At 46.3% G+C, this 13595-nt stretch overlaps 1 protein-coding gene across 2 annotated transcripts in view; it reads left to right on the forward strand.

Moving 5' to 3' along the window:
• Nucleotides 1-13595, forward strand: part of LOC139373590 (septin-7) — a 37769-nt gene extending 24174 nt beyond the window's left edge. Inside the window, exons 3-13 of one of the 2 annotated variants that reach the window (XM_071114268.1) lie at nt 854-954; nt 1121-1255; nt 3076-3193; nt 3654-3746; nt 5008-5104; nt 8644-8695; nt 9375-9500; nt 10110-10130; nt 10659-10794; nt 11056-11201; nt 12035-13595. In XM_071114268.1, coding sequence (XP_070970369.1) covers nt 854-954; nt 1121-1255; nt 3076-3193; nt 3654-3746; nt 5008-5104; nt 8644-8695; nt 9375-9500; nt 10110-10130; nt 10659-10794; nt 11056-11201; nt 12035-12071 — 1062 coding nt within the window. In that variant the 3' untranslated portion in view covers nt 12072-13595. The remainder of the gene's footprint in view (nt 1-853; nt 955-1120; nt 1256-3075; nt 3194-3653; nt 3747-5007; nt 5105-8643; nt 8696-9374; nt 9501-10109; nt 10131-10658; nt 10795-11055; nt 11202-12034) is intronic. The other variant, XM_071114269.1, reaches the window with a different exon arrangement.

Raw genomic sequence — 13595 nt, forward strand, 5'->3', positions numbered from 1 at the left:
GTGAAGGCTGTTTATATCACCAAGTACATCCCTGTGTGTGTGTGTACAAATGAGGTATAGTAGTGTTTTATGTTGGTCCGTGTACAACTGCTGAAGCAGAGCTTGCTTACTGTACACAGAGCTGCTTTAACACACACACACAATGCCTTCCATTGTGATCTGAGCGGAACACTGCAGGCCTTCATATGTTCCTCCTGATTAAATCATTGAAGTGCAGCTCATCTGCTAATCACAAGGTTTGGTCTGGACCGCCTGCTGGTTAAAGCTCTCTGCTCAGCTAAGAGGCCACTCTGCAATCTGCTATGTACACTCTGTATTGGACACTCCAGGTAGGCTGCCAGATATTACTAGAGCTCTCTCTGGGTCTAAGGTCAAATATCGTTTAAGACCCTGTTGATGGATTCATCCTCAGTCTGCCTGGATGTCAACCCTCAACAAGTGTATCTCTATCTGTGATTTATATTTGGCAAAACCACGTTTCTTTTCACCTGGGCTTTTGTAGTTTGATGGTTAGCTATCTTCTCCAAAGAGATACTTTGTAGATAAAGATGAAAGGAAAGGACGATGTTAGACCCCCTAACCAAGCCCCTGAATCTGAGCCCATCCCCTCAACAGAGGAGTGCTCGGAGGTGACGAGACTGCAAACTGTCATGATTAGCATAAATTAGCGCAAGTTATACACACACTATGGTGATTATTTTTTCAATGCGTCTGTTTGTACATGTCCCTATTCAAAAGAACCGTAAATGGAGAGAAACTGGTGTTTTTTAATTTTTTTTATAGTTCACTGTGATTCTGTGCTGAATTTCTACATGTCTTTGTTATAATTATTTAGTGTTCTCTACAATCTCAGGTGGAGCAGTCTAAGGTGCTGGTAAAGGAAGGAGGAGTTCAGCTGCTTCTCACCATCGTTGACACGCCAGGGTTCGGGGACGCTGTCGACAACAGTAACTGGTACGTCTGACTAGGTGGCTGGCTGACTGACTGATGTGCTTGTTGGCCGACTGACTTGCCAACTGACTGGCTAGCCTAGCCTGCCCTATATCTCTATCTGAATGTGTATATTCTACATTAAATATAGAGTAATTGAGTAATGTCTGTGCTCTGCTCTCCTATAAAGCTGGCAGCCAGTCATCGATCACATCGACAGTAAGTTTGAGGATTACCTCAACTCAGAGTCCCGGGTCAACAGACGGCAGATGCCTGACAACAGAGTGCACTGCTGCCTCTACTTCATTGCCCCCTCTGGACACGGGTAGGTACTGCAGCTAGTAGTTCAAATTTAGTCCCTGCCGCTTCTCAAACTGTGAATTATTCTTCTCCACGGGGGAAGAAATTTGTTTTTCTCCACTCATTTGAGATTGAACATGTTCTTGATGCTATTGACTGTTCCCTATCAGGGCAGACTAGACGGGGTATTGGTCACGGGAAGAAATCAGTAGTACAACTAACGTGTAGCCTAAGACTGTTTACATAATGCTAGCAGGTCATCCACCCTCCTGCCCCAGGTGAGGAGTACAGCTGTCAGTTTTCATTTAGGCCTAGCTGCCCCTCCCCTCTACTGGGGCTGCTGGGACGCTCACTGGGACAACATTTAGGTATCTCTCTTCTCCTGGGTTCACTTTGTTGGAGGCTGTTTCTCATCTCTGCATTTCCTGTCTGTCCTCTGCTCTGCTCCACACAGCTGGCCCTGCTGTTGCATCTCTGTGGGCTGCACTGTGCTCCCCATAAACCAAGGGTGATTTGACAGGCCTGTGCTCTTTCCATTTGGATGCCGGTGTTCCTCACTGTCTTGGCCCAAACTGTGCCTGTATCTCTGACCAAGTCCTTGTTCTGGTCTCTATTGTGCCTGGCTGGCTGGTAGCAGTCTGTGGTCATCCAAGAGGACTAGCACCATATGGCTCCATTGACAGTTAACATGTGTGTGTGTGTGTGTGGGCATGCCGTGTGTGTGTGTGCGTGTCTGTGTGCGTGTGTGTGTAGGCAGGCCGTGTGTGTGTGTGTGTGTGTGTGTGTGTGTGTGTGTGTGTGTGTGTGTGTAGGCAGGCCGTGTGTGTGTGTGTGTAGGCAGGCAAGCTGTGTGTGTGTAGGCAGGCAGGCTGTGTGTGTGGTGGCAGGCTGTGTGTGTGTGCAGGCTGTGTGTGTGCAGGCCGTGGTGGGAGTGTGGGGGCAGACCGTGTGTGTGGGGGCAGGCCGTGGTGGGAGTCTGGGGGCAGACCGTGTGTGTGTGGGGGCAGGCCGTGGTGGAGTGGGAGTGTGGGGGTAGGTCGTGGTTGTGGGGGCAGGCCGTGGGTGTGTGTGTGTTTGCGTAAACTGATCTTTCAAAATGGAGACTGAAACACAATCATTTTTCAAAGTGCGATGATTCATGCTGCTCTCTTGATCTAACTTTCTGAACATACAGTTGAATCCAGCCACAGCCAAGGCAGAGCATAGACTTGTACATGTTGTCTGTGTGCCAGGATTCAACGTTGTTTAGATATCCCAGGATCTACTTTTACAGACTGGAATCTGTAACTCTGTATGAAATACCAACTTGATGGCTGTTTAAATGAAATTGTTTTCAGGCAGAACAGAAGAGTGCTGTGCTGCTCAGTAGATTTACAGTGTATTGTGGGCCAGATGCTGCCATGGAGCGGGAGATTCATTCTGAACAGGAAATTGTTTTGTTTTTAGTCCCAAGGTCAGCCAAGCTGTGAATCTGAGTTTTTCTACCCCTCTCTCCATCCCTCTCTCCATCCCTCTCTCTCCATCCCTCTCTCTCCATCCCTCTCTCTCCATCCCTCTCTCTCCATCCCTCTCTCTCCATCCCTCTCTCTCCATCCCTCTCTCCATCCCTCTCTCTCTCCACCCCTCTCTCTCTCCACCCCTCTCTCTCTCCATCCCTCTCCACCCCTCTCTCCACCCCTCTCTCCACCCCTCTCTCCATCCCTCTCTCCTTCCCTCTCTCCTTCCCTCTCTCCATCCCTCTCTCCTTCCCTCTCTCCATCCCTCCGGTGTAGCGCCAACAAGCTTCACCTTGACCATGTTAAATGAAAGGAACTTGTTGAAACTCAAACCTCTCTCTCTCTCCAGGTTGAAGCCTCTTGATATAGAGTTCATGAAGCGGTTACATGAAAAAGTGAACATCATCCCCCTCATCGCCAAAGCGGACACAATGACTCCTGAGGAGTGCCAACAGTTCAAGAAGCAGGTGTGTGTGTGGGGGCACTGTGTACACACCATGTCCTGTGTGTATGTCTTTCTCTGAATGCAGATGTAGACTGTGATATTAGTAGTGTATGCAAGCTTTTACAGTGGGAGAGAACACATGCAATAAATGAGTGATGCACAGTTGTTGCATGTGACTCAACGAGTGTGTGTACGTGCTGTGCACAGTTCCCTCATCCTGTGTATTGACTGCCCCTTCAGCCTGAGTGAGTATTGATGTTTGTGGCTCGTTGGCCTAGATGGATACATAACCAGAGGGAAGCACGACTCACATTAACTCTACCACTCTCCCCCATTTCTCTCACCTCTCTCTCTCTCACACATTTCTCTCTCTCACACACATTTCTCTCTCTCTCTCCCCCCTCTCTCACACATTTCTCTCTCTCTCCCCCTCTCTCTCACCTTTATCTCTCTCTCCCCCCTCTCTCTCACTTTCTTTATAGATCATGCGAGAAATCACAGAGCACAAAATCCAGATCTACGAGTTCCCAGAGACCAACGATGAGGAGGAGAACAAGATGGTCAAGAAGATCAAGGTTTGGATCCCACACACACACGCGCACACACACACACACACACACACACACACACACACACACACACACACACAGCTTGTATTCTCCACACCAAAGCTGGAATTGAATAGGAGAAAAAAACTTGACAAACATGAACACAACACTGTCTTTATCCTGATCATGAAATGTAGTGTTTACATCCCTGCTGAAGGCATAACATAAATCTAACACTAAAATCCACTACTAGTGTTTTGGCTGGACTGGCCCCACCAGCCCCAGGATTGATAAGAGAGAAACCACTGAGTGGGTAGTTGGCTACCACTGCCACTGAGTGGGTAGTTGGCTACCACTGCCACTGAGTGGGTAGTTGGCTACCACTGCCACTGAGTGGGTAGTTGGCTACCACTGCCGCTGAGTGGGTAGTTGGCTACCGCTGCCGCTGAGTGGGTAGTTGGCTACCGCTGCCGCTGAGTGGGTACTTGGCTACCGCTGCCGCTGAGTGGGTAGTTGGCTACCGCTGCCGCTGAGTGGGTAGTTGGCTACCGCTGCCGCTGAGTGGGTAGTTGGCTACCGCTGCCGCTGAGTGGGTAGTTGGCTACCGCTGCCGCTGAGTGGGTAGTTGGCTACCGCTGCCGCTGAGTGGGTAGTTGGCTACCGCTGCCGCTGAGTGGGTAGTTGGCTACCGCTGCCGCTGAGTGGGTAGTTGGCTACCGCTGCCGCTGAGTGGGTAGTTGGCTACCGCTGCCGCTGAGTGGGTAGTTGGCTACCGCTGCCGCTGAGTGGGTAGTTGGCTACCGCTGCCGCTGAGTGGGTAGTTGGCTACCGCTGCCGCGGAGTGGGTAGTTGGCTACCGCTGCCGCGGAGTGGGTAGTTGGCTACCGCTGCCGCGGAGTGGGTAGTTGGCTACCGCTGCCGCGGAGTGGGTTGTTGGCTACCGCTGCCGCTGAGTGGGAAGTATTGATTAGGTCACATGTGCTCTGCTGGTCCAGCACACTATGCACTTGTCACACACACACACAGGAGCGAACAATCAAACACACACTCACTAAAGGTACACACGGAGACACACACACAAACCACTGTTCTCAACTGTCACTGCCATTAGAGTTGCTGTGTTCCCAATGCACTACTTTATCTCCAGTCAATTTTCCATCCAATTTTAAAAAAGGAGTCTTGGTAAACATACTTCACCGCAACAGAATGTGTGTGCATAGCCTTGTCTAACAGGTTATTTCAATGAGTTGTGTGTCTGCTGTGTAATGTTTATCTCCCTCCCCTGCAGGATCGCTTGCCCCTGGCTGTTGTTGGTAGCAACACCATCATCGTGGTCAACGAGAAGCGGGTGAGAGGGAGGCAGTACCCCTGGGGCGTGGCGGAAGGTGAGAAGCCATGGGTCAGAGGTCACAGTCAAGACACTGGCCTGGATACACACACGACAGCCTCTGGGTGTTATTTGATATTAGCACTAAGGTTTCCCCACACGTGGATTTGTTTAACTGTGAAAGGTTTACGTGTGGAAGTAATACAATCTCTCACCCTACTATGGGGGTCAATATATTATCCGGGCAACTGTGTGTTGGGGAAGTGCGTCTGCAGGTCATGTTTGACTTAGAATGACCGTTATGCTTTTTCCCTTAGGCCCTCTCTGTATCTTAGGCCCTCTCTGTATCTTAGGCCCTCTCTGTATCTTAGGCCCTCTCTGTATCTTAATTAAAATGCTGACATTTCTAGACTTGCCTGGTTAAATCAAATACATCTACATTTCTAGTTTCAGCTCAAAAAGATTATTAAAATGTAACATTATTCAACACTATTCCTATACTTAACATTATACAACTAGAACCTGGGGAGGTTCAGTAGCCTCCTGCCCAGCAGTTGACCTTTAGTTATGTTGTGTTATAAACATTCACTTGCTATGTTATCTCTGGCCCTGAGTGATGTGTGTGTTCCTGTCTGACCAGTTACGTCAGTCCGGTATATACTCCGCTTTATCTACTGGTGACTTAATGACCATGGAATGTTCTTAACAAATAGAGTAGTACTTAGGTCATTTTGCATACGACAAACATGACATTTGTTAATGTCTTAACAAAGGAAAAGCTTTGAGATGAAATGACCATTGCTATGTATCAACTCGGCATATAACAGGCCCTTTTAGATGGAGGGTGTTTTGAGGAGAGTCCTGTATGTAACAGACAGACGTGTTCTATTCAACAGGATATGTGTTCAGTTCTCTTTGATGCCAGACAGACCGACAGGATATGTGTTCAGTTCCCTTTGATGCTAGACAGACAGACCGACAGGATATGTGTTCAGTTCCCTTTGATGCTAGACAGACAGACCGACAGGATATGTGTTCAGTTCCCTTTGATGCTAGACAGACAGACCGACAGGATATGTGTTCAGTTCTCTTTGATGCTAGACAGACAGACCGACAGGATATGTGTTCATTTCTCTTTGATGCTAGACAGACAGACCGACAGGATATGTGTTCAGTTCCCTTTGATGCTAGACAGACAGACCGACAGGATATGTGTTCAGTTCCCTTTGATGCTAGACAGACAGACCGACAGGATATGTGTTCAGTTCTCTTTGATGCTAGACAGACAGACCGACAGGATATGTGTTCAGTTCTCTTTGATGCTAGACAGACAGACCGACAGGATATGTGTTCAGTTCTCTTTGATGCTAGACAGACAGACCGACAGGATATGTGTTCAGTTCTCTTTGATGCTAGACAGACAGACCGACAGGATATGTGTTCAGTTCTCTTTGATGCTAGACAGACAGACCGACAGGATATGTGTTCAGTTCTCTTTGATGCTAGACAGACAGACCGACAGGATATGTGTTCAGTTCCCTTTGATGCTAGACAGACAGACCGACAGGATATGTGTTCAGTTCTCTTTGATGCTAGACAGACAGACCGACAGGATATGTGTTCATTTCTCTTTGATGCTAGACAGACAGACCGACAGGATATGTGTTCAGTTCTCTTTGATGCTAGACAGACAGACCGACAGGATATGTGTTCAGTTCTCTTTGATGCTAGACAGACAGACCGACAGGATATGTGTTCAGTTCCCTTTGATGCTAGACAGACAGACCGACAGGATATGTGTTCAGTTCCCTTTGATGCTAGACAGACAGACCGACAGGATATGTGTTCATTTCTCTTTGATGCTAGACAGACAGACCGACAGGATATGTGTTCAGTTCCCTTTGATGCTAGACAGACAGACCGACAGGATATGTGTTCAGTTCCCTTTGATGCTAGACAGACAGACCGACAGGATATGTGTTCAGTTCTCTTTGATGCTAGACAGACAGACCGACAGGATATGTGTTCAGTTCCCTTTGATGCTAGACAGACAGACCGACAGGATATGTGTTCAGTTCTCTTTGATGCTAGACAGACAGACCGACAGGATATGTGTTCAGTTCTCTTTGATGCTAGACAGACAGACCGACAGGATATGTGTTCAGTTCCCTTTGATGCTAGACAGACAGACCGACAGGATATGTGTTCAGTTCTCTTTGATGCTAGACAGACAGACCGACAGGATATGTGTTCAGTTCTCTTTGATGCTAGACAGACAGACCGACAGGATATGTGTTCAGTTCCCTTTGATGCTAGACAGACAGACCGACAGGATATGTGTTCAGTTCTCTTTGATGCTAGACAGACAGACAGCATATGTGTTCAGTTCTCTTTGATGCTAGACAGACAGACAGGATATGTGTTCAGTTCTCTTTGATGCTAGACAGACAGACCGACAGGATATGTGTTCAGTTCTCTTTGATGCTAGACAGACAGACCGACAGGATATGTGTTCAGTTCTCTTTGATGCTAGACAGACAGACCGACAGGATATGTGTTCAGTTCCCTTTGATGCTAGACAGACAGACCGACAGGAAGCTGCTTTAGCACCACTCCCTCTAAATGATTCTCGACTCTACAGCACTTGTCTTAGTAGAGTAGACCTGTATGAAGTTTAGCTAGCTATTTTGAACTTTAACCTCATGACCCCAGAGCTCAGGTCATGTGTACACACAAGAATACACTCCAACCCCAGAAGTGAGTTAATGTCCCCTCTCTGCTCCCCACTGTTTTGTACCGCTGCAAGAGTAGATGGGAAAGTCAGCTCTACTCTAAACTCTACCATTCAGATACAGCTCTGTATCTCTGTCTATGACCAGATTACAAGTCAACATCTTTGGTCTGTAGTGTATGTGAGATGCTGTAATTTTGGTATAAGATAGTAAAGTTGTGTTCTTTCGACTGGATGAACTGTGTGGTTACTACGACTACAGTACCTCTGTGGCGGTTGCATGAAACCCGCCCATGGGGAGTGAGTTTTGGACTACCAAAAATGTTTCCGGCACCGTGTAAGTGTATAAATATAGAGAGGGAGAGGGGAAGGCCACACTTCAGCTATGTGATCCACTCCCTACACACAGCAGTCAGGCAGAGACCTCAGGGGAACTAGTGTATGTGGGAGTATACATGGTGTCTGGCACCACACTGTGACTGCTGACAGTATTACACCCAGACTCTCCTTCCTGTCTACTCCACGCAATCTCTAGGGGAAGATCTTAATTGCATACTCCTCGCTTCCTATCTCCTCGTCCCCTTCTCAAAACTTATTGGATGAGAAAGCCAGAGGCCCCTCCCCTGTGACCTTCTCCGATGGGTTACGAGGAGCGTGGACGTGAGGTCTTCCCTTCAGCAGTGACTAGCCGTCGATCTCCCTCCTGTGACTGTCACACCCCCTTGTGGTAACTGACAACTCTCTCTGTCTCTCTCTCTCTGTCTCTCTCTCTCTGTCTCTCTCTCTCTCTGTCTCTCTCTGTCTCTGTCTCTGTCTCTCTCTGTCTCTGTCTATCTCTCTCTGTCTCTGTCTCTGTCTCTCTCTAGTGGAGAATGGAGAGCACTGTGACTTCACCATCCTGAGGAACATGCTCATCAGGTACTGTTCCAACACACACAAACACATTCCTCTGCACGATGGTCATGCACCAATGAGTGTCCTGTTTTACACTCTGCATGATGGTCATGCACCACTGAGTGTCCTGTTTTACACTCTGCATGATGGTCATGCACCACTGAGTGTCCTGTTTTACACTCTGCATGATGGTCATGCACCACTGAGTGTCCTGTTTTACACTCTGCATGATGGTCATGCACCACTGAGTGTCCTGTTTTACACTCTGCATAATGGTCATGCACCACTGAGTGTCCTGTTTTACACTCTGCATAATGGTCATGCACCACTGAGTGTCCTGTTTTACACTCTGCATAATGGTCATGCACCACTGAGTGTCCTGTTTTACACTCTGCATAATGGTCATGCACCACTGAGTGTCCTGTTTTACACTCTGCATGATGGTCATGCACCACTGAGTGTCCTGTTTTACACTCTGCATGAGCATCGGCAGAGACATTATGGTGCCAGTTCTCAGTGCCATATCGTTCCTCACTGCTCTCTGACTGTTTAAATGTCTTTTAGTGTCACAGTTTTTTTTTTACTGTAAAGTTTATTGCTGTGGTTAATTTTAGTTTAAATAAAGTTTTATTTGAGTTGTTCTGTCTTCTTGTTCCAGAACCTACATGCAGTTTAAATAAAGTTTTAATTTGATTTGATCCAGAACCCACATGCAGGACCTGAAGGATGTGACTAACAACGTCCACTATGAGAACTACCGCAGCAGGAAGCTAGCAGCCGTCACATACAACGGAGTGGACAACAACAAGAACAAGGGACCAATGACCAAGTTAGTACTAACCAACAGTCGACCAAAGGTGTTTGTAAGTGGTTATGTTTTTAATTTCTGGATCAGTGTGGATGAAAGGAATGAGACGAGGCCCTGCACTACTGCAATCCTCTCCCCTGATCACAGGGACTAACAGTCACCCACACACACAGCCCAGAATCTGGGCTGGATCTAACAGTCACCCACACACACAGCCCAGAATCTGGGCTGGATCTAACAGTCACCCACACACACAGCCCAGAATCTGGGCTGGATCTAACAGTCACCCACCCACACAGCCCAGAATCTGGGCTGGATCTAACAGTCTAATGAGCCTTAACTACTGCTAATTCACAGCCAAGCACAGAGAACCTCACTAAAATAATGCACCGTAAATGCCACAGTAACCACCAGCATTCGTTCTCATTAGCTAGCTAATAGCTCTCTAACGCATGGTCATCATATCAGCATGGTCATATCAGCATGGTCATATCAGCATGGTCATCATATCAGTATGGTCATCATATCAGCATGGTCATCATATCAGCATGGTCATCATATCAGCATGGTCATCATATCAGCATGGTCATCATATCAGCATGCTAAGTGTGTGTGTTTCTCTTTTTTTAGATTTGACACAAGTGAAGGCATGTAAGTGTCATTTCAGCTCCGTTTCTACTTCCTCTCTGTTTTCCGTCTGCCTCGTACATTCCCTGTGTTTGTATAGAGATGCTGTTCTTTATTATAGGCTGGAGGCCCCTACCAGGTCACAATATACATGAAATCATTCTACAGCATTAGCAAACTGCCCAGAAGTCTTCATTGAATACTAGTTGGTAGAATAGTCTTCCTGGAAAGTCATTTTTGTCCTATGATTAGGCTCTTGCTTTTTTTGTGAGCTTCACTTAGCAACTGTACCAATAGAGCTTTTGGCGGCTTGGCGTTCACTAACTCAGCGACGCAATGGCTTGGCTTTACTAACAGAAATTAATATTGAATTGCTCTGTCTTCCACATCCAAGGCCTTCCTCTCCCCTCCTCCAGGCATAAGTGTATGCAGGAGAGATCGTGACAGGAATTTCCACCCTGGCCCAAAGTCTGAGTTTGACTACTCTGGGCTAGAGCTGGGGTGTAAGGCCTCCAGACTGGTGGATGATGTGTGTGTGCCTCAACCCTGCAGGAGTCCCCTGGCCCAGATGGAGGAGGAGAGGAGGGAGCACGTGACCAAGATGGAGAAGATGGAGATGGAAATGGAGCAGGTGTTTGAGATGAAGGTCAAGGAGAAGATCCAGAAGCTCAAAGACTCTGAGCTAGAGGTACAGGAACCTAACAGAACACCTTCACACCACTAAAACTCACTCACCCCTTGTTTATTTATTAATGGAGCAATCTCACTTAAAAAAGACACCAGTTTGAATGGTTACATTTGTATGTTTTAATTAACAATGTATTCATAAAAAATAGATGCATCTAACACACTCACTCAGACACACGAATATATCTCACACACACACACACACACACACACACACACTAGACTCCAGCCATGCAAATGGTGCAAACTGTCCTGTCTGCAGCTCCAGCGGCGCCATGAGCAGATGAAGAAGAACCTGGAGGCCCAGCACAAGGAGCTGGAGGAGAAGAGACGCCAGCTGGAGGACGAGAAGCACAACTGGGAGGCACAGCAGAGGGTGCTGGAGCAACAGAAACTAGACGCATCCAGGTACAGCACGCTGCTACAACTCACATGAAGAAGACGGCCAACACGTACATTCCTATAGAACTATATTGCATGGAGTCAACCGTGAACAATTATTCAACCTGTTTTTTTCAGTGTCATATAATGCAGTATGTGTTTTTCTACACAAATCAAATCTAACTTTATTTGTCACATGCGCCTAATGCAACAAGTAGACCTTACTGTGAAATGCTTACATACAAGCCCTTAACCAACAATGCAGTTCAAGAAGAGTAAAGAAAATATTTACCAAATAAACTACAGTAAAAAGTAACAATATTTTAACAATAACGAGGCTGTATACAGGGGGTACAGGTTAGAGGTCATTTGTACATGTAGGTGGGGGTAAAGCAACTATGCATAGTAGATAATAAACAGCGGGGGTCAATGTAAATAGTCCGGTGGCCATTTGATTAATTGTTCAGCAGTCTTATGGCTTGAGGATAGAAGCTGTTAAGGAGCCTTTTGGTCCTAGACTTGGTGCTCTGGTACCGCTTGTCGTGCGGTAGCAAAGAGAACAGTCTATGACTAGGGCTTTCCTCCTCACCTCATCCTGTACCATCATAGAATATGATGGAAGGTTATTATTTTGGGAGAAACAAATGTGTCTCAAGGCTACACAGCGCAAGGGTACATAAACAAATGTGTCTCAAGGCTTCACAGCGCAAGGGTACATAAACAAATGTGTCTCAAGGGTACACAGCGCAGCATATACTGCATACACAGCTCATTATAAAGAGCTCTGCCTCATAATCAATTTAGTAATCTGTCTCTCTTCCCTCTCCATCTCTTTTCTCCTCTCTCTCTCGCCCCTACAGAACCCTGGAAAAGAACAAAAAGAAGAAGATATTTTAAAAGTATTTCGGCAAGACCACCGTGTGACAATGTACTAGTTGCCAATTTACCAACCTGGACTGTCAGTTTGTCTGTCGACCAACAACCTGTTACTGTGTTTATGCATGGAGGAGCAGTGTGGTATGTCTGGGGGAAGTGGGTTCTACCTGGGGTCCTACATTAGACCCACTGTCACAAACATGCTCAGTCCTGGAAGGTGTCTCCTTTCTGTTCTCTCGCTCTCCTCCCCAAAGACCTTTTTTATTCTCCCTGAAATGGGCATGTTAGACTGTTGTACAATCATGTTTTTTGGTTCGCAGTTCTCAAGCACACGCAGTCCCACACGCAGTCCCACACGCAGTCCCACACGCACACAACAAAACACACAGGTATGAGCTATTTCATGATTTCAGAGACGATTTCCTTTTCTTTTTGAAACCCAGAATGCCACAAGACTTGCTTTCTTATCCTCTTTCTAGTTAGATGACCTTGGAGACAGACTGCACTGCTTTCTTATCCTCTTTCTAGTTAGATGACCTTGGAGACAGACTGCACTGCTTTCTTATCCTCTTTCTAGTTAGATGACCTTGGAGACAGACTGCACTGCTTTCTTATCCTCTTTCTAGTTAGATGACCTTGGAGACAGACTGCACTGCTTTCTTATCCTCTTTCTAGTTAGATGACCTTGGAGACAGACTGCACTGCTTTCTTATCCTCTTTCTAGTTAGATGACCTTGGAGATAGACTGCACTGCTTTTCTCTTTCTAGTTAGATGACCTTGGAGACAGACTGCACTGCTTTTCTCTTTCTAGTTAGATGACCTTGGAGATAGACTGCACTGCTTTTCTCTTTCTAGTTAGATGACCTTGGAGACAGACTGCACTGCTTTCTTATCCTCTTTCTAGTTAGATGACCTTGGAGACTGCACGACTTTGTTGTAGTGTTCTATTTAACGCCAAATGACCAAACTGCGGAGTAGGAAGCTACACACCAAGCTACACACCTCAGGCGTTTTTATTTTTATAACAATTTTAGTTTTTTAGTTATGTTATCCTCTTCCAATTCTTGTCATTTAAATCATCTAGCCATGGACCGCTGTGTATAACTTCAGTCATATTAGAATGTTTCATTGCTGGTTATTTTGTCCTTTTTTCCCTCTCTCTCTATTATATTGGCCCTGCTACAGTAATCGTTACATTTTTCATTTTGTGTTTGTAGGCATTTCTCCATTCTGGTCTTTGAGGTTTACTGTGCATACTGAATTTCACTCCAGCTGCTACACAGTAGGCCCCCTTGACCAGGGCTGGGAAACCCTGTTTTAGAAGACGGTGGGGGAGGAAAGTTTGGTTGTTAACTCAATCGTTAACATAACCCTGATGTAGTTTACTTACAATGACCAATGACTGTAAACAGGTCTGTATTGACTGTAATAAACAACGATGGGGTTCCCTTCCCTTACATTTAACTCTGTTCATGTAATGCATCTCTTTATTTTTTATTTTTTATTTTTTTTATTGTAGTCATAATAAACATGTGATGATACAA

The sequence above is a fragment of the Oncorhynchus clarkii genome, chromosome 18 (genome assembly GCF_045791955.1).
Source record: "Oncorhynchus clarkii lewisi isolate Uvic-CL-2024 chromosome 18, UVic_Ocla_1.0, whole genome shotgun sequence".
Taxonomy (NCBI): Eukaryota; Metazoa; Chordata; class Actinopteri; order Salmoniformes; family Salmonidae; genus Oncorhynchus; species Oncorhynchus clarkii.